Below are 19824 nucleotides of genomic sequence, written 5' to 3' on the forward strand. Positions count from 1 at the left end.
GACAAAACAAAACAAAACAAATCTTAGTTCAAGGTTATTAAGTGTGGTGCCGGATGGAAAAAGGATCTTACACTGGGACGGATCGTGATTGGTCCATGTGATGTGATGATGGTAAAAAGGGGGTGGATTGTAGTTTGGGACATTGTGGGAAGTCTGGGAAACTTTTAATTTCGAGATTCCACAGATGTGCCAGGTGCTATTCTAATAAAGGTACTTTTGAGATTATGCTTGTCTAGGAGTTACTGATTGGAATGGAGGTTTGCTGGACCACTGACATCCCTATTATGATTTGCAACATGCAAAATCTCTGCTCCAAAGGGGGGTCTGTTCAGAACAGCCTTTTCAAGAACCCAAATAACAAATTTCTGGGCAGAACGACTTTCTGAGTAGCTTCAGGAGAAGGAGAAGAAGAAAATCTGCAGGACTTCCCTTCTGGGAGATGGATTGGATTGGGGGAACCAGAGAAGGAGAACATGCGCACACATTCTTTGGCTGCCTTGAGATTAAACAACTGCAAGACATCCCACTCCTCCCCATCTCTTTTCTCCTTCAAAAGAAAGTCCAAGATGAGCTGTTCTTTCAGTCAGGGCTATAGATGAGTGTTTTTTGGTGCAACCTTAAAAGATCATTTTGAATTCACCCCACAAAGCCACCGGATCCCACTGGGGCCCTGCACCCGCCGAAGGATCTGGACCTTCTCTCAAGGCTTCCCCAGCCCACTGACCAGAAGAGATCAAAGAGGAAGGAAGCCATCAAAGGGATCGAAAGGGATCAAAAGGCAAGTTGCTCCCTCAAGGTAAGGTGGCTCAGTTCTCTCTTTCAAGGATGCGCCTAGGTTGACCTTCCATCATGGAACAGCCTTTTCTCCCTCTTGGATTTTTTTTAGGGTGATTAACAGATAAACAGAATTGGAAGGGACCTTGTAGGTCATCTAGCCCAACCCCACCCCCTGCCCAAGCAGGAGACCCTACACCATTTCTGACAAATGGCAGTCCAGTCTCTTCTTGAAGGCTTCCAGGGATGATGAAGCGCCCACAACTTCCGAGGGCAACTTCTGTTCCATGGGTTGATTGCTTTCACTGTCAGGAAATTCCTCCTTACTTCCAAGTTGAATCTCTCCTGGATCAGTTTCCATCCATTGTTCCTTGTCTGGCTTGATTTGTAAGCTTGATTTATAAGGGTGGGTGGGTATGCATCACAACTCAGACAGAATTGTGTTGAGCAACTATCTTTGGTTTCCAACTCTCCAGCCATGTAGGGTTACATGTTTATGGGCCCATAGCACAAGAACAAAAAAAAATTGGGGGGCGGCGGGGGGCGGGATACCTATGGACTCTAACTGGTTTCTGTTAGGGATAACATTGTTTACCCTAACTGGTTTGGGTAAAAATAATAAATATGGTATCATGGTTTGTTAGTTAAAGTGTGTGTAACTTTAACAGCAAGAATGTAATTAAGGGTGTGGTTGTAAAAGCACTATATAAGAAGTGAGGCAATTGCAGCTCGCTTTCTCTGGCTTGAAGATCTCTAATTACTGAATGGATTGATGACTGCGTTCTTGCTGGAACGGGGAGAGATAAAGGAGTGTTTATTTTCTCAACGGAGAGAAGATAAAGATTGGACTGATTTATTGTAAGTGAACTGACATTGGCTACTCAACACGGACTTTGCAAATAGAGTATCCCCGACAAGACTTGACTGAAATTGATATATGACTAATGGACCGTTATTTTGACTATGCTATAATTCTTAAATGGAATAAACTATATTTTTGATAGCACAAGCGTATCTGTATTTTTTACTGCGTGTTAACTAGAAAACTTATCTCACACATTTTCCTGTCTTCCTATCTGACTTCGGTGCACGTTCTGTTTAGTTTGTTTTCCTTAACACCCGTTGGGGAATCCAGGCTTAACAGACAGAATTGTGTTTCACTGTCAGGAAATTCCTCCTTACTTCCAAGTTGAATCTCTCCTGGATCAGTTTCCATCCATTGTTCCTTGTCTGGCTTGATTTGTAAGCTTGATTTATAAGGGTGGGTGGGTATGCATCACAACTCAGACAGAATTGTGTTGAGCAACTATCTTTGGTTTCCAACTCTCCAGCCATGTAGGGTTACATGTTTATGGGCCCATAGCACAAGAACAAAAAAAATTTTGGGGGGCGGGATACCTATGGACTCTAACTGGTTTCAAGTTCCAATCCAGAGAAATCTGGAATCCCCTGCGCTAATTAGACCCCCCCTCCAGAATTGCAGCAGGTCCGTCAGGCCAAACCAGCGGGGGTTTTCAGCACCCACCTGGAGGGAAAACTGCCCCAAATGGAGTTCGTCTAAAAACTTTCAAGGAAGGGGGCGGATGATGCGGCTTTGCCTGCCAGGACCAAGAACGACCCGAGGGGCTGCTGCCAGAAGCATTTGCTGGCCAAGAGGAGCGACCTGAACCTGAAAGGATCCGAAGTCCCAAAGCTGCTTCCCTCCCACCACAAGAGGCAACTGGACTTTCTGGTTTTTCTCCGAAGACGTTTCGCTTCTCATTCAAGAAGCTTCTTCAGTTCTGACTGGTTGGTGGGGAAGGGAAGGATCACAAGGTGGGGGGGCGAGAGCAGAGGCAGGAGGGGCGAATGCTCTCCCACGGGGGTGGGGTGGGGGCTGGTGCGCTTGAAGAGCCGGGTGGCCCAGGCGGCTTGCTGGGCAGAGGGCGGGCGGGGGCATCGCTTGCCCCTTCCGAGGCTGCCTCACTTTCCCTCTGTTTAGTCAAATGTGTGTCCCCCCGTCGCTTGATGTCACATCCGCTCCCGGCTCTGCTCTCGCGGCGCCCGCCTCCCCTCCCCTCCTCCCCTCCTCCTCCCTGCCTTCTCCGCCCGATCCCCCGCGCCCCTCTTCTCCTTCCTCCTCCACCTGCTTTCCCAGGCAAACTTTTGGCAGCGGCGGAGCGGAGACCGCCCTTCCGGGCTCGGCTGGGCTCTGCTTCCCGCCAGCCTCTTCCCGGCCTGGGGAGCCACCGGCAGGGCAGGCGGGGCGACGGAGAGGAAGCCGGGTCGGGGGAGCCGCGCCCGGCAAGGATGCCCCCTGCCTCCAGCCGTCCCGCCTCGGGCTGCTAAACCGCCCGCCGCCGCCGCCGCCCCAGAGCCGCCCCAGAGCCCGCCAGCGCCTCCTCGGCGGGGCTGCGAAGGGAGTCGGGAGCGCCGAGTCGCCTGAACCGGAGGAGGCGGCCACCGCCGCCGCCGATGCCCGTGGCTGGAGCCGCCCGCCGAAGCCATGCCACCCGCCCGCAAGCTGCTCAGCCTCCTGGTCCTGCTGCTGATGGGCACCGAGCTCAGCCAAGTAGGTGCCCCCGACGCCCGACCCCCTCCCTCCTCCCTCTGCCCCCGCCCCACCAACCGCCCCCCGGGTTGGGAAAGTTGGGGTCCCGCCGCCGCTCGCGGACGCCCCGGGGCAGCCGGACGCTGTCCGAGGTGCTGAACGGCGGTCCGCCCGTCGCCCCCGTTCGAGCCGCTGGGTGGGGCTTGGCGAAAGGCTGCCCGGCCAAGTCGGGGAAGGGGCAGCGCGGGGCCCCCTCCTCTCCTCCTCCTCCTCCTCCCCGGCCCCCAGGCCGGTCTGGAGCCTCTCCCGCTCCCCGAGTCCCTTCGTGGTGGCCTCCGTGTGAAGGACTACGCGGAGTCGTCGGGAGGACGGGCTGGCCAGGGGTCTTCCCGGAGAGCAAGGAAGTCTGTTCCGGGCTCCCCGCCTCCGGACCTCCCTTCCGTACCGTGCTGGAGCGTCCCCCTCCCCAAAACAACCTTTCCTTGGCGGTTTCCCTGGGCGAGAGTTTCCATTCCTGGAAGAAGGAAGGAAGGAAGGAAGGAAGGAAGGAAGGAAGGAAGGAAGGAAGGAAGGGAAGGAAGGAAGGAAGGAAGGAAGGAAAGGAAGGAAGGAAGGAGCTCAGAGTCTCCCTTTGCAAGACCTTCTCTGGCTCGCCCCCAGCCCTCCTCCGAGTGGTTCAATGCGGAGGCCGGTCTGTGCGCTTCTTTCCAAGATGCGGGTGCGGGGTGGGGGTGGGGGAGAGAGAGGTGCTCTGAGGGGAAGCCCAAAGTGGCCTGCAGAGAGTACCAAGCCTTGCAGGAGATCCCCCCCCCCTCCCTGGGTTCCGCCTTCTTTCTTTGTCCTCCTTTCTTTTTTTCCTGGTTGCCCTGAAAGACAAGCACCCCGCAGCCCTCTTGCAACAGGCGCTGCAAAATAGGGAGAAAAGGGGGAGGGGGAGAAAAGGGGAGGGGGTGCTTGCTTTCCTTTTGCTATTTTTTGTCAGGTGAAGCCTGGTGGCTGACTGCAATCATTGTTGGTAGTGTGTGTGTGTGTGTGTGTCTGTGTGTGCACCGCACAAGGAGAGAGGGGGAGAGCAGCTATTACTCTCTGTCCAGAACTGCGCATGGGCCAGAAGTGGACAAAGCCCAGGTGAAATGGACATGGCTTTCTCCTGCTTTGCCCTGCAGCTTTGGGGTGCCTTTTAGCATCCCAGCCCTCCCTCCTCCCCCATCCCAGGCTGGAGAAAGTCTCCTTGATGAGGGAGATCATTCCAGGGACCCTCACATTGCCTGGCAGCGTCCCCTCACCCACTTGAAGTGGCCACCTTCCTGCCTGACCATGAAAGCATTCCCCTCTCCCCCCCGTATATATTTTCCTCAAGGGCAAGAGAGCGGCTTTGTTTGAGCCCTGACAACAAAGCAAGTTGGAAAGATCCTTAGTGAGGGGGACCAAGACAGAGACCCTCCCCCAGATTGGATGGGGAGATGGGAGAGAAGGCTTGGCTGTGGTGGAGGTGAGGAGCCCCCTGTTCAGGCTTCTCACCCGTGGCAGAGGATGACAGCAACACAACCACTGCGGTTGTTTGACAAGCCTCTCACTCCCTGGATGCAACCGGAGCTGCATCTCCGTTGATAGGAGACTGAGTCAGGCTGAGCTCAGCCCAAAGTCCCACGGGTGCTGCTGCGCTGAAAGAGCAGGGGAGGCAGTCCTGTTGGGGGAGGGGGGGGCTTGAAAGCCTGGGTTTCACTGGGGAGGGGTTTTCCAAGTCAGGAGTGGGGAAACGCAGAATAAAAACAGCCACGTGCTTTCAAGAATCTTCATGACAGCCTTGCAAGGTAGACCGTGAATTCGCTTCGCACTGTGGTCAAGAGCTCTCTTCTGAGTGGCTGAGGCATAACTAGAATTGGGGATTTTTTATGTGGCTCAGGATTCATCCTCTGGAGTAAGGATGCTACTGTAACAATAGCAGTGGGGAAATGGGTTTTGCACATGTGCATCTTTGCTGTGCTCCCTTTCTGGAACAAAACTGGGAGGCAGCTGAGTTCCGTTTTCTTTCTTGTAAAAGCCAATTTGTGAACATGTCAAAGTTTCTTGGAAGTTGACCGTCTGCAATAGACAATCTGGGTTGTTGTTTTTTTTAACCTGCCTTTGTCTTTTTAGAGAAAGAGGTGATCCACATCCTCCAGGAAGTCTTTTATCCTCAGTCAAAATGATTTTATTTTATTTTGCTTCCCGTGTGAAATCCCTCAGATTTTTAGGCTAATCATCAACATCCAAATCCATCCAACATTTCCCTTGTGACCAGGATGTTGCTTCGGTAGCTACCACACGACTCAAATAATAAAACCACGATTTTGAAGAGGCTGAAAGAATAAATGAGCTTGATGGGCAGGGAGGGAGGGAGGCAGTGCCAAGGGTGGTTGTGCTTTTGTGCTCTTTCTCATCTTGGCACTCATTGTCAAGCTTTGTTGTGCAGGCAGCAGTCGGTGAGGGCACTTGGGAAGATGGGGGTGGGGCTGGAGGAAGCTGTCGACCTTCTGCTTTGTATGTACGTAACCCTCACTGGCTCCCCTTTGACAGGTGGTGGGAAAGACCCTTCCCATGGGGTCAAAGGTCATCTTTCTACAGTCCAGGTCTTGGACTTGTGCAGCAAAAGGTGCAGAGGTCGGCTTAAGAGGGTCCAATCCCCACCCTTTCCCCATCCTTCTGAGGATCCATCATCTTCACCATCCCCCCCCCATGGCTGGTCGAATCTGCTTAATTCGGTAATAATCTAGAGGTTGGATCCTGGCAACATCTGGAGTTCTTGCTTCAAGTCTTCAGCCTGCTCTGGCCATTCATCTCTGGGAACAGTTAACAGGGTCACCCCAACTGGCGGTAGTGGAGCATAAGAGGTCAGGGGGACTTCTTGGTGCCCCCAAGTTGTTTTGGATGCTTTGAGCTGCTCAGCTTGGTACCAGCTCTGGTGCCAGGAGTTGACTCAAGGTGCCCTTTCTCTTCCTTGAAAAGGCTGTTCCTTAGATTATCTTGACTCGGAGGGACAATCTAAGAGGAGTCATGTTGATCCTTAGATTCTTATTTTATTTCTCCTCCTTTTGTTTCACACCACTTGCTTTCCAGTTGGGACACTTGCAACATCAACGCACACTCATCTCATGCACATCTTCCTTCCTATCACCAAACATTCGGTAGCCAATGAGCGAAAGCCCAAATGCACAGGGACTTAAAACGGGTGCCCCCCTCCCCCCCGCCCAGCGGATTGAAGTTACAGCCCAATGCCATTCCGTTTCCAGACGGAGACCTATTCCCAGATTCATGGTGAAGGCAGAAAGAGGGATGTACAATAAACAAACATGGAAGGCAATATGCAAAGGAAGCCAGTAGAATAAAATAAAACCCAGACTGGAGCTGGAAGACAAGCAGCTGCTAAGAAATCAGTGTTGCCCCACAAGCAAGCAAGATCTCTCATCCTTTGCAACCCCGGGATGGGCTGAGGGAAGAGTGGAGAAAGCTGGGAGATGGCAAAAGGATGAAAATGGGTGGCAATGTCAAGGACTCTTGGAAGGATTCCAAAACTCCAGTTGGCATCTTGACATCTAACTGGCGGAGGTTACTGGGATTGCCGAATGCCCGTCTTGAAAGGTTGGCATCGATTCCAATGACTTTGTGAGATCATTTGAAGATGTTTAAAACCCTGCGTCTATCAATATCAGGAGCCATTAACTCTTCATGTCCTTCTCTGGACCTTCGGATGCTCCTTGACAAGATCTCCTGCTATCCAAACACTCAGCAAGTGCTGAAACTCATACCGACCCCTGCATCACTCGGGTGTGGGTTGTGTGTCTCCCATTAGAACAGAGCTCTTCGAACTGGACAGCTTGAAGACTTGTGGATTTCAACTCCCAGAATTCCTCCTTCAGTCACGTTAGCTCAGGAATTCTGGGAGTCAAAGCCCCCAAGTCTTAAACTTGCCAAGTTTGAAGGCCCTTGCAACTGGAACATCTATAAAATGCATCTGTTTATTCTGGATTTTGAACATCAGCAATTGTACTTTTCCTTGCTTTTTAAACCTTACATTGTTTTCTTTATTTTAAAGTATACCCTGCCTTGGAAGCGGTGTGTACAATTGCGTCAGAAAGGTGGGTCATGGACAGGTAGAATGTTAGGGTTAGAAGGAACATGGGAGATTTTCTCCTATGACCTATGATTACTTGCTTACTCTTTTTGCTCACCTTTAAACCTGACGTGGTTGGCGGGGCTGTTGAAATAGAATCCTTTGGCAGAAACTTCTCAAAATGAAAACCTTGGTCTGAGATTGGAATGGTGGGAAACTGTGGAAAATTTGCATTCTGGGTTCTTTGTTCTGTGGAATTCCATTCCATGCTCAGATTTTGGGTGGTTTCCATACCACTGCAGGGACAGAAGGTGAGACGGACGCGTTGGAGGTTTGTGGGGTGTCACTGAAGAGCCGTGCTGGTCTTTAAGTTGCTGGGTTTGGGGGACCTTTCCCTTTTTGAACCCTCCGGGTCAGCCTCAAAGCCCATGCGTTGGTCAGAGGTCATTTCCAGTGCCCTCTTGACGTGGGCGAGTTCCCTATTATCCTGCAACTGGGATGACTGCATCAGTTCAAACAATGGGACTCACAGCCAGAACCTTTCTCCAGAATTTCACCTGTGTTGAAGGCCTGGTTTCTTTGTTCTGGCTTTAAACCAGGGTTTCCCAAACTTGGTAACTTTAAGACTTGTGCACTTCAACTCCCAGCATTGGAAGTTGAAGTCCACAAGTCTTAAAGTGGCCAAGTTTGGAGATCTCTGCTTTAAACACTTCCTGGGTTCTCGTTGTCTGGGACATGACTAGGCAAGCCTACCACAGCCTGATCGCTCCAAAAACTTCCAGCCACGGTCAGTAGTAGGATTCCAATAATTTAACCACTGGTTCTCTGCCCTAATGATTTCTTCAAACAACCAGTTCACCAAACTGCTCAGAAAGTTAACAACCGGTTCTCCTGAAGTGGTGTGAACCAGCTGAATCCCACCACTGGCCACTAAACCCAGAGGGCCTACTGGTGGCGAATAATGGACTTGCCAATTCTACGAAGCTGTCATTTGACACCTCCAGAGGAATTTGGAGAAAGCAGGATTAGAAGAATTAGTCATGAATGAAACAACTTGGCCTGAGACTGTAATTTAGTTTCATGATTTACTATGGATCGGTAGCCTGAAAGCTTAAACTGATTATGTGGGGTTTGTGGCAGAAAATGTTCCTATCAATAGCATTCAAATTAGGATATTTTTTCCAGTATTCATAGCTTTTACAAGTATTGGAGCTACATTATTGGGTGTGAATTAAAAAAAAACACACCAATAACTAAAAGTTTTGCTATATCATCATCACCTTCATTTGGAATATGGGAAATAATCTCTCTATATAAAAGTGAAATACCCCTCATGCATCATCACAAAATCTCCAGAACCGTAAAGCCTACAAACTTGAAATTTGGCACATATGTTCCTCTTGGCTTCTAGGTGCTCACTAAGAAAGGAGTTTTCAAAATGACCATCAGAGCATTCATATTTGGTATATTATTATTGCTCTGATGCTAAGGAGTTCTACTCCCCCTCCCCACCTGAAAAGAATTTGATTCCAAATGAAAACACAAGCAGAGAACAGGAGTTTCAGTTTTACTTTCACAGCAGCAACCAGCTTTAGTAGAGAACAGTTGAGCTAAGCCACACCCAGGCTCCTTGCTGTCTCCTTCTTGCTCACACAGCAAATACTGTTTCAGTTTCCAACAGCCTTCCATTCTCTCACACACTGACAGGACGCTAGCCAGATGAACACCGATGGATGCTGGTAGGCAGAGGCAGAATTTTCCCCCATATTTTCCTCCCCCAAAACTAAGCCCCACCACATAGTTTCGTAGTGAAGCATGGGTATCGAGCTAGTGTTGGATAAGAGGAAAAAAACAAAAATAGATGCTTCAATGTCTTTTTACCTTAGGACAATCACCTGAAAAATCAAAGGTCATCCAATTCTGAGGTCAACAACTTCATGTTTGGTACAAATATGAAAACCTTGACCTTCTGCTGCACTGGCTCATCAACAGGGTGAACTACTTTTTAAAGTTTATACGCCAACCATCTTCCCAGTTTATTTGCGTTTACAAAGAAACTTTCTTTTGCCCTTTCAATTTATTGAGCCAATTCTTCTGACTCTATTAAATTTAATGTATGTTTAATTATCTCCATTTCAGTGTTGTCTTTTGTGGATCTCTTTGAAGTTCTAACTCCAATTTCTTGAATTCTTCCCCTTAGCATCGTACCCTGTTTTTCTTTTTCTTTCCCTTTATTCTTTTCAGCCATACAGGTTATAGCTAATCCCCTGAAATACACTTTAGCTGTATCCCATACGTTCTGGAGTGTCTTTCCCTTTAAAGAAAAAAATCCATTTCCTTTACTGCAGTTTCTATAAATTCTTTCTCTTTTCATATAGGTTGGTTTAATGTCCATCTTAAGTTCTTCTTTGTTCCTCTCCAAACCAGCTTCGTTGGATTAGGTTCTGCCCAGTTTGTCTGCTATTCTTGTCCCTTGGCTGGAGAAGAAGTCCTCAAGGGCACTTCATGGGCTAGACCCAATTTCCCCTCCCTCAGTGCTTTCAGCTTGCTGACCAATTGCTGTTGGATTGCTGACCAAATATTTATTAATTAAAATTTTATGCCATCCATCTCCCCAACCACTTGATTCTGGGCGGCTTACAACATTTCCTTTGCAGTTAGAAGGGAACTGTTCTGACCCAGGCTTCTTCAAACGTAATTAAACACAAACTTTTAAAAGCAAAACCTATTTTATTGCAATGCTGGGAATTACTTTCATCCCCAGCCAGAACTAATTATAAACAGTTCCTCAAGATAAATACACGCCTTTCAGTGCTGTGGAATGTTGCCCAAAACAGAAGTATCCCAAGTATAACAGAAACAACCAAAATACCAGAAAAAAACAACCGGAGCTTCAAGGAGGACTCGGAATCTATCAAACTACTTTGCTTCCTGCAAAGCTTTCATCATTGAGGTCTGACTTTTATCCCTTATGGGAGGGGCAATCGCCTTACTTCTGAGTTGCCCCTTTTGTTCCAGCTGGTCTCGCCTTCTAGCAGCTCTGTGCACACGCGCACTGGGAACAGGCTCCCCTTGTTCCTCTGCCTCGCTGCTGCCAGACTCTGGAGGCTCCAGAAGCAACATCCCACTCCCAGATGCTCCTGGCCCCATCTCTGCAATCAGACACAGGACCCTCGTCCGAGTCCTCTCCAGGCTCCCTGACTGGTCCCCCTTCTTCCCCACTGTCCAATTCCGCTGCCGTCTGCACCAGCTGCCGGCAAACCACAACAAACCTTTTTCCCCATGTGGTTTTCTGAAACTCTGCAGGAGCTCCTTCCCTCCTTTGTCTTCCCCATCTGGTACATCTCCTTCTTTGACATAATTGCTTGATCACAATTCCTGTCGGGTTCTTTAAGACGTATTGCAACCCAAGGCCGAATTAGCCTCTCCAATGCTAACCTTGGATGCTCCCAGCCAACAACAAATGGAAAACGAGAGATTTTTTGTCCATGGGAGAAGGTTGCCTTATCTTGTGACAGCTTCAGAAAAATGACTTTGCACATCAATTCTTACCACGCATTGGGGGCAGGTAGAAGAGTGGAGCGGTGGCCTAGAGGTGGAACTCTCGCCTCACAATCAGGAGGCTATGAGTTCAATCCTAGAGAGAGGCAGGTATTTCTCTCTCTGGGCACAATGAGAATTTATCTGCTGGGGAAAAAAACTCCGCATTGGTAACAGGAAGGGCATCTGGCCAGTAAACACTCGGGTCTTTTTGCTGAATGGGTGCAGGGCAACCCTCCCCCTCCCCTCCCCCAGTGCTGTGCTTCCATTCTAAAGCTTCCTCTTCATATAGAGTTTTTCTCCTTTGTTCTTTATTTCTATGAGCAACAAGCACCTGTGATCAGACTAAAACCAGGCAGATAAAATAAACCTGACCCCCAGCCCCCCAGGGAGTTTGTTGCATAAATTTATTGCACAGGTGGAAACTCTTAAGCATGAAGTGGGAGAGAGAGACCCAAAGAATACGGTGGTCTCCATGGGACGGGGGCAAAAAATGTCAAAGCTTTATCCCTGACCCTTTTCTTCCACTCAATTGTGTCCGATTCAGATTTACAGAGTTGGAAGGGACCTTGTAGGTCATCAAGCTCAGTGGTTGCCAACCAGTGGGCTGGGCACCACTGATGGTCCATGAGAAAATTTTGGTGGTCCACAGAGAAATATCCCCCCCCCCAAAGCACTCCCCCCAGAGCAATTAATCCAGGCTGCACGGGAACACAAGGCTGTGCTGCCCACATGGCTTGCCCACCCGTTGGCCTCCACCCTTCACCCAAGCGCAAACCTTACCTTGAGTAGAGCCACACTAGCTGGAACTGGAAGGTAAGACCAGTGGCAGTGCGGGAAGGAAATCCGCCCTGGGGTGGCTTGCTGACATTGGTGGGAAAGTGGGTCCCATATTCCAGAGCTGCAGGAGTCCGGCCCTTTGGTCAACCCAGAGCAGCTCCTCCAGTTCATGGCAGGCCGGTGCACCTGGGTGGAGGAGCAGCTGCTCTGGGATGACCAAAGGGCCAGTCCTGTGACTACTTTAGCTCTGGAATATGGGACCGACTTTCCCACCAACGTCAGCAAGGCACTGTCAGTCAAAATTCATATTAGTGGTCCGTGGGATTTAAAATTATGAGGTCCAAAAGATTGGTGACCACTGATCTAGACCAACCCCCCCTTGCCCATGCAGGAGACCCTACACCAGTGGTGGCTTACCTTTTGGGGCTCCTGTGCCAAAAATTGTGCTTGCGTTTGCATGCTTGCACTTGCGTGCCAGCACCCAGAAGGCAATGTGCCCCTACGATGCGGGCATAATCCCCACCCACCCAGCCAGCCACCCCCTTACCTGCACTGCTCCTCACAGCTGATTTCCGGCGGGTTTGAGGCCTTTTACAGCCTGCCAAAGGCTTGAGGCTTCTGTAGGCTTCTGTAGGCTTTGCAGGCCAAAAACTAGGCCCGTTTCGTCACTCCCAGTATTTTCGGAAAAACAGGAAGTGATGAAACGGGGCTAGTTTTCGGCCTGCAAAGCCTGCAGAAGCCTTCCTCAAACCTTTGGGAGGTTGAAAAAGGCCTCAAACGTGCCGAAAATCACCTGTGAGGCACACATATTCCCAGTGAGGTAAGTTTGCCTGCAGCTCGCGTGTCAGCACAAATGGCTCTGAGTGCCACAAATGGCTCTGAGTGTCATCAGGGCCATATACCATTCGGAGAGACTGCCTGCCTAAGTCCCTGCAGTTTTCTTGGCAAGGTTTTTCAAAAGGGGTTTCCACCGGCTCCTTCTTGGGCCTGAGAGTGAGGACTGGCCCAAGGTCGCTCAGCTGGCTTCATGGCAGAACTAGAATTCAGGGTCTCCTGGTCTCTAGCCTGATGTCTTCACCACGACACCAAAGCTGTTCTTGTCTCCTCTTTAAATGTCTTATTAGAGCTGGGAGAGAGACAATCATGTCCAAGGTAAAACTAGAACTCAAGTCTCCCACCTTCTTGATTCTTAGTTAGGTGTCTTTAACCGCTACACCATACTGGCTATCTAGGACCATGTTTTGGATGGGCTTAACAAAACAGGTTTTCCTTGGAATATTTCGGCTGGCTTGCTATGATGCATCTACCATTTAATTTCAGCGGAAGTGGCTTTTATCAGCATTTCCACATCCCACTGATTTCCAAAGGGTTCATATTGAACAAATGTGCTCTTGCAATCTGTTTTCTTAAAGAATGGTTTATCCAAAGGACTAGCCACGTGATATCTTCAATTGGCTAATTTCTTGCAATTTGTTGGCTACCCACCAATATTCTATTGCTTCTATTGGGTTTTTTTCCCCTCTCTCTCACCATATTCTCTGTATTCTGCTAATGTGTATTTATTTCAGTTTTGTAGAAATACTCTTTCTTCTCTTTTCCAAGTGTTTCTAGCTTTGAAGCACGCAGGGAAAACAGGACTAAGCTGAAAAAGTCTCCAGTGCGGAGGCCTAGAGGTGGAGCTCTTGCCTCACAATCAGGAGGCTGCAAGTTCAATCCTAGGTAGAGGCTAATATTTGGAATAGACTCTCCTGCTTGAGCAGGGGATTGGACTAGATGACCTCCAAGGTCCCTTCCAACTCTGTTATTCTATGGGCCAAAGGGATCCCAGCATCTTTCACCAGGGTTTTTCTGGCTAAAACCCTGGGAATCTCAGCAGCATCCAATGGAAACGTGGGTTCGTTAAACTAGTAAAAGACACCTAACTGTTGGCTTTGAAAGGGGATGCTCTTTGTCCCAGGTTGATGGACATTCATCCCACTGTCTTCTGGATGCATAGAAACATTTCACAGAAGAATACAGAATAACAGAGTTGGAGAGGACCTTGGAGGTCATCTAGTCCAACCCCTGGGACCTTTCTCAAGCCTGGAGACCTTATTCCAATCTTTTCTTAGAAACCTCCATTGATGGAACATCCACAACTTCCGGAGGCAAGCCTTCATCTCACCACATTTTCTCCAGGAATTCTTCCTCTCTACAAAAATCCCTGAGCACCTTCTTTTGTGCGATGGAAAGCACCGTCTTTTGTGTGAATTAAAGCACCGTCTGTTTTCATTCTGGCTTCCTCGCAGTCGAAGTTTGCCAGAGAGGCTTCTCTTGCTTAAACATTTGCTTCTACCAAGGTTGTTGTGGATTGGATCTACTCTTTAGGTCAGTCCTTCAAAGCAGAAGTACACAATTTGTCACTTCTCACTTGTATTCTGTTGATTTCAGAGACTCTTGATTCTGGAGTTGTAATGGTCTCCAGGTCTAAAGGTCCATGTGTAATTTTGCACTTCTTGGAAAGATCTTAAACTGGTCTTAGGCAAGGGTGGGATTCAAATTTCTTAACAACTGGTTCTGTGGGCATGGCCTAATTTGTGGGTGTGGCTTGGGGATCATGTGACTAGCTGGGGGTGGCTTGTATGTAAATATTATAAATATTTATGTAAATATTGAATTTTTTATTTAAAAAGAGCAACTTTTACCCAAAATCAGGCAAAGCAGGCAGGCAGATTGAGTTGCTCACAGAATCACAGATTCACTCAGAGATCTACCTTTCTGCCATCTGCTACCTGAGTCTGCACTGAAAAATAGAAGCTTCAGTCCTAAGGAAGGTTTAGCTCTGCTTTTAGATTAGCTAGAAAGCAATAAATCCAACAATTTCCTGCTTTCTAACTAATCTAAATCTTGACACAGCAGAACAGCTGATGGTGTGGTAGGGGAGGAAAAATAGCAACTTACCAAAGGCAGGCAAGTTTGATGGTGCGCATGCCAGGTAAGGAATGAGGGGGCAGGGCAGGGCCAGCCAGTGGCGCGATTTGCCAGTTCTCCAAACTGCACAGAATTGTAACAACCGGTTCTATAGAACTGGTCCAAACAGGTAGATTCCCACCTGGTCTTAGGTTTCAACAGGCAAAGTTAAGAAATAGGAGCCCAGGAAAAGATGCGCCTACATCAAGGTGTTCCTGATAGGAGCAAACGTTGCCTCCATCCAGATTCTGACTCCCATTTGTCCTGCAAAACTTGGTAGTCCAATTAAACTCATTTAAAATGAACACAGTGCCTTTGGTAGACAGGTATCCATATAATCCAGATGAATTAATCCAGCTCAGCATCCAAGAATAAATACCACACAAATGTATCCATTCATGTCACCCAAATATTTAGGGATCCAGTTCTGGTTGACTTGTTTTTTAAAAAAGCTTCCTTTGTTTTCTTAGAGAATAATTTGGAGTGTACTGTAATTTTTTTAAAAAAACTAAACAAACATCATGCATTTGTTTAAAAAGGTCTTACCAGGAACACAAAGTGCTCAAAATGGAAAACTAATCAATTGTGGGAGGCTTTTGGCTGGAATATCATTGCTAGAAACAAAGAGATTTTAAAGCCGGAGTAACCCATTTAATAGAACATTAGGAAGAGAAGGCAAAGAAATCGTTTCATTTTTAAAAATGAATTATTTTCTTATGATTCCACCAAAATTGGGCCCCACAACAAAACAGATTAAGAACAGATGTTTCAAAGCAAAAAGGAAGCAGGATTTCCTTCTGTGAAGTTTATTGGGAATAGAGATGGGCAGAATCAGGCGGAACTTAAGGGAGCAACCGGCCCCAGATTCTCCTAGATTTGGTTCAACTTTCCAATCTCATCTACAAAATATTACCTGTTGGCCTCCGACCAAAGCACAGGGCTTCCAAGTTCAAAGGCACCAGAGTGCGAGGTCCTTTTTTCACTAGCATGGTTTTTAAAAATAATTAAAAGTGTTTAATTAATTTATCCCACCTTTACTTTTTGCAAACAAAAGACCAAATTTATGTCTTTGTATCCCACTTTTATTATTATTATTATTTTTTTACAAATAACTCAATAGAGGGAACATATCCAACACACCTTCCTATTTTCCCCATAACAACTCCCATGAGAGTTAGGTTGGGCAGAAGGGATGACTGACCCAAAGTCACCCAGCTGGCTTTTATGCCTAAGGCGGGACTAGAACTCATGGCTCCTGGTTTTTAGGCCGGTGCCTTAGATGCTATACCAAACTGGCAATGATTACTTTAAAACTCTTTTTACTTTAATTTCTGAATAAACCAACCAAACTGGTAATATTCTTATGAAGACCGAGCAATAATCTGGAAATAAAAGTGCTGGATGTTTGCGTTCTGACTGTCCCCTAAATGCCCCAAAATAATTGAGATGTCCTGGAATGTGAGTAGAGACCCTCCAGGGTCTCAGCATTTGGGACTCCCTTCAAAGTTGCAAACAAGCTCTCTGGCCCCAATAGTTCCTTCCTTAGAAATCCCCCACACACACTTCCCACATAAAGGGCTCAAAGATAAACACACACACACACACACACACACACACACACACACACACATTGCCCTGGTCAAATGACTCTGAATTAGGCAATGCGAACAGTTCTTCGCACTCAAAGGAAATCCGGGACAAAGCCTGTTATGAAAAAAATTACAAGGAGGGTGTAGTTTAGTGCACAGAAATGCTAATCCCTTTTGCTCAAATAGGCACCCCATCTTTGATCCAAGCTACAGTCTTACTTAATGAAAGCTCTGGCCACAATAGCACTTAGCAATAGCCTTATATACCGCTTCACAGTGCTTTTTCCATCCCTCTCTAAGTCATTTACAGAGTCAGCCTCTTGCCCCCAACCATCCGGGTCCTCATTTTATCCACCTCAGAAGGACGGAAGGCTGAGTCAACTTTGAGCCTGGTGAGATTCGAACTGCCAAATTGCAGGCAGCCGGCAGCCAGCAGAAGCAGCCTGCAGTACTGCACTCTAACCACTGCGCCACCGTGGCTCATGGAGAAAGGGCCCACATACTCAGGTCCCGATTTCTTCGATTTTGGGCCAGTTTGAATCAGATCTTTCCTAATGTCAGGCCTGCCTCTGTTCCAAGCTCAGGAAAGAAAACCCCCAACTCCATTGATTTCGGGACGAGGTGCTTTGACTAAGTTTGAAGTGATGGCAGACAGTTGGCTCCATAGGAGTGTAAACACCTCCCTTTGGCAGCGCCATGTTCCGTGAGTGCAAACCTCCCTTCCAGTTCTCATGGGATCACAGCAGCTCACTTCCCCTTCCCAAATATCCGAGCATCCCCCCTCCCCAATACTATGGCACCCGATAGCAAGCAGCCAAGCTAGAGATCCGGCTGACACATCCCCCCTCCCTGCCTGGCCTGCTTGAGTCTCCTACCTTGGGTTCCGCGTGGACAAGAGCATTTTGTCCGCGTGGACAAGAAGTTATACTGCGCCATCAGGACTTAAGTCCCGACATCACTCTGAGCCATTTCATCCCAGCAACCCTGGTTTATAAACTGGCAGGCACCCAGTATCTTGGTCACACCTGGGTGTGCAAGAACTCCAGCCCTGCAGTCCTCCTAACACACCACCTGCAACTCCCAGAGCCACGCCCTGCCTCTTCTGGCTGCAGCTGCTCAGAGGTGCGATTCCAAGAGCACCTGGAAAGTCACACCATCACCAAGGAAAGCCAGCTCAGGTCTTTGGGGCTGAGAGAAAAGGGAAGCGGGACCCCTCATTTTCTTCTTGAAGTGGAAGCTACAAAAGCTAAGAAGGGTCAGGAAACCCCCCCGCCTCCCCCCGGCAGTGGCTGGTGCAGACCAATTGCTATCATGCCCATGTTGGAGTCTGATTCCGAGAGGGAGGGGGAACAGCTGACAGGGAGTGGGAATGTGGCTCTGGTGGCTGTGGAAGAAACAGGGGAGGGGCACAGTCTGGCTGGGCATTCAGAGGAAGACCCAGGCCCACCCCCTCTGCATCCTAGGGCACGCAGGGAGGAACGGATAAGGGAGCAATGTGAGTTACAGGGGAGAAAAAGGCCCTGATTCCCTTCATCAGCTGCAGCTGGGGAAACAGGATTGTGTTTGCACACAGCTCCTTGCTGGAAGCAAAGCGTGAATTATCTTTGTTTGTCACATCTTATCTGGGTTCTGGCGTCCTCCCAACTGTGTGTGTTTCATTATCTTTTGAGTTCTGCAATTCCTTATCCTGCCCTGTCTTGTTAATTGCTGCAGCTTGTGGTTTGTGTTGGTTTTTATTTATAATTTAGATGTACTTGGGTTGGATGGAATTTCTTCCCTTTAAAAACTGTTCTTGGGAGAGTTTTTTCTCCAACCAATGATAACTGGACATTGGGGGCCAAGCTGGAGGAATTAAAGGGACGTTACCTACTTTGGTGACTTTGATGCTTTTGTGCCATGCCCCTTTGGGTCATCACAACTGCCTTGCATGGGGCTTGCATCTCTCGAGAAGGGGGGCAGTTTCCCTGACCTCTTGCTGGGGCTCCCAGTTCTCACCTCGCCCCCCACCCCCCAGTTCTCTCTGGACTTTCTAGCTGCCTTGGAGAGCAGGGAGGAGCTGTGTGGGGAGAAAAGGGGACTGTGGCTACTCCCAGTCCAGAACCAGACCCACCTGCATCATTGGACAAAGGGGATAACCATGTAGCATTTCACCAGCATCAGTTTTCAGCATGAAAAAAAAAGAAGAATTGGGGAGAGCGAGATAATTTCCAGCCTTGGGTCATTTTTTGAAAGAGTTCTCTGTCCGCCATCGGGCTTAGCATCCTTGGGCAAAGGAATGTGAGGCTAGCTGGCATCTGGCCCAACGAAAAAGGGAAGAGAAGCGCCTGGGTGGCCAAAGGGGGCATTGAAAGCCTCCCCTCCCATGTTGAGTCAAGGATGGAAAGTTTCCTCGGGGTCCCTTGCCATACCAAAGAGAGTGTCCCATTCAAACATGGGACCCGTGGAGTGGAGCCCTTCCAGCATCTGGCTGTTCCTGGATCCAGCAAGTTGCAATACCTGTTTCCTGACACAGCCTTGCCCACATGGGGGCTACACGGGGTCCTTATTGGAATGTAGCTGAAATACAAGGAGGCAAAGAACCAGCAAGGAAGATTCCCAGAACTAGGAAAGCAAGAATACCAATAACAGAACAACAAGGTCCCTTCCAACTCTGTTATTTGTTATTCAACAGTGCTGGAAGGAACTTTGGAGCAGTGGTGGTATAGCAATAGCAATAGCACTTAGACTTATATACCGCTTTATAGCGCTTCTCAAAGTATATCAGAGTCAGCCTCTTTCCCCCAACAATCTGGGTCCTCATTTTACCCACCTTGGAAGGATGGAAGGCTGAGTCAACCTGGAGCCTGGTGGGATTCGATCTGCCAAATTGCAGTGGGAGTAGCTTGCAGTACTGCACTCTAACCACTGCACCACTGAGGTCCGGACTGGTTGAGCGAACTGACCATCTGAGAGGAGGAAAACAAGTCTGATCAGCTGAGAGGATAAAAGGCCGAAAAGTGCACTTTACCTCCACTTCTGGCTCTTTACCTCCATTTTACCTCCACTTCTGGCTCTTTACCTCCATTTTACCTCCACTTCTGGCTCTTTACCTCCATTTTACCTCCACTTCTGGCTCTTTACCTCCATTTTACCTCCACTTCTGGCTCATTTTACCTCCCATTTTACCTCCACTTCTGACTCTTTCAGAACCTTACCTCCTCTGAGATTTTTCCATATATTTTTCAGGGGGAAAAAAACCCCTAAGCTGGAAGAAGGGCAAACATTTTGCCTTCCTCGCTTCTGTCCCTCCAGTGGAGTTGCCTCCTTTTGAGGCCAACCTGACCCCAGGCTCCTCTGCCCTTCGAAAATCAGGAGACATCCAGGCCGGCATTTCTACCAGAAGAAAAAATGACTCCGAGTTACAGGACAAAAACCCGTAGGTAACATGAAGGAGAGGAAATCTCAATCTTTCCACCCGAGGAAGCATGGAAGGAAACAGGGCACTGAGGGGAGCTGCTCGGCTGTGTCAGGAATGACCCAGAATTGAGTTTCTCAGCTTCAGCAACCTTTAAGTGGGTGGATTTCAACTC

General features: G+C 48.4%; 1 protein-coding gene across 1 annotated transcript in view; it reads left to right on the forward strand.

Annotated features, from left to right (window-relative positions):
* The first annotated feature begins 2815 nt into the window (after nt 1–2815).
* Nucleotides 2816–19824, forward strand: part of OLFM1 (olfactomedin 1) — a 53665-nt gene continuing 36656 nt past the window's right edge. The window contains exon 1 of the mRNA XM_087944280.1: nt 2816–3325. Coding sequence (XP_087800406.1) covers nt 3260–3325 — 66 coding nt within the window. The 5' untranslated portion in view covers nt 2816–3259. The remainder of the gene's footprint in view (nt 3326–19824) is intronic.

The sequence above is a fragment of the Notechis scutatus genome, chromosome 15, assembly GCF_049901735.1.
Source record: "Notechis scutatus isolate UNSWTSFEM ecotype Mainland chromosome 15, rNotScu1.2, whole genome shotgun sequence".
Lineage (NCBI taxonomy): Eukaryota > Metazoa > Chordata > Lepidosauria > Squamata > Elapidae > Notechis > Notechis scutatus.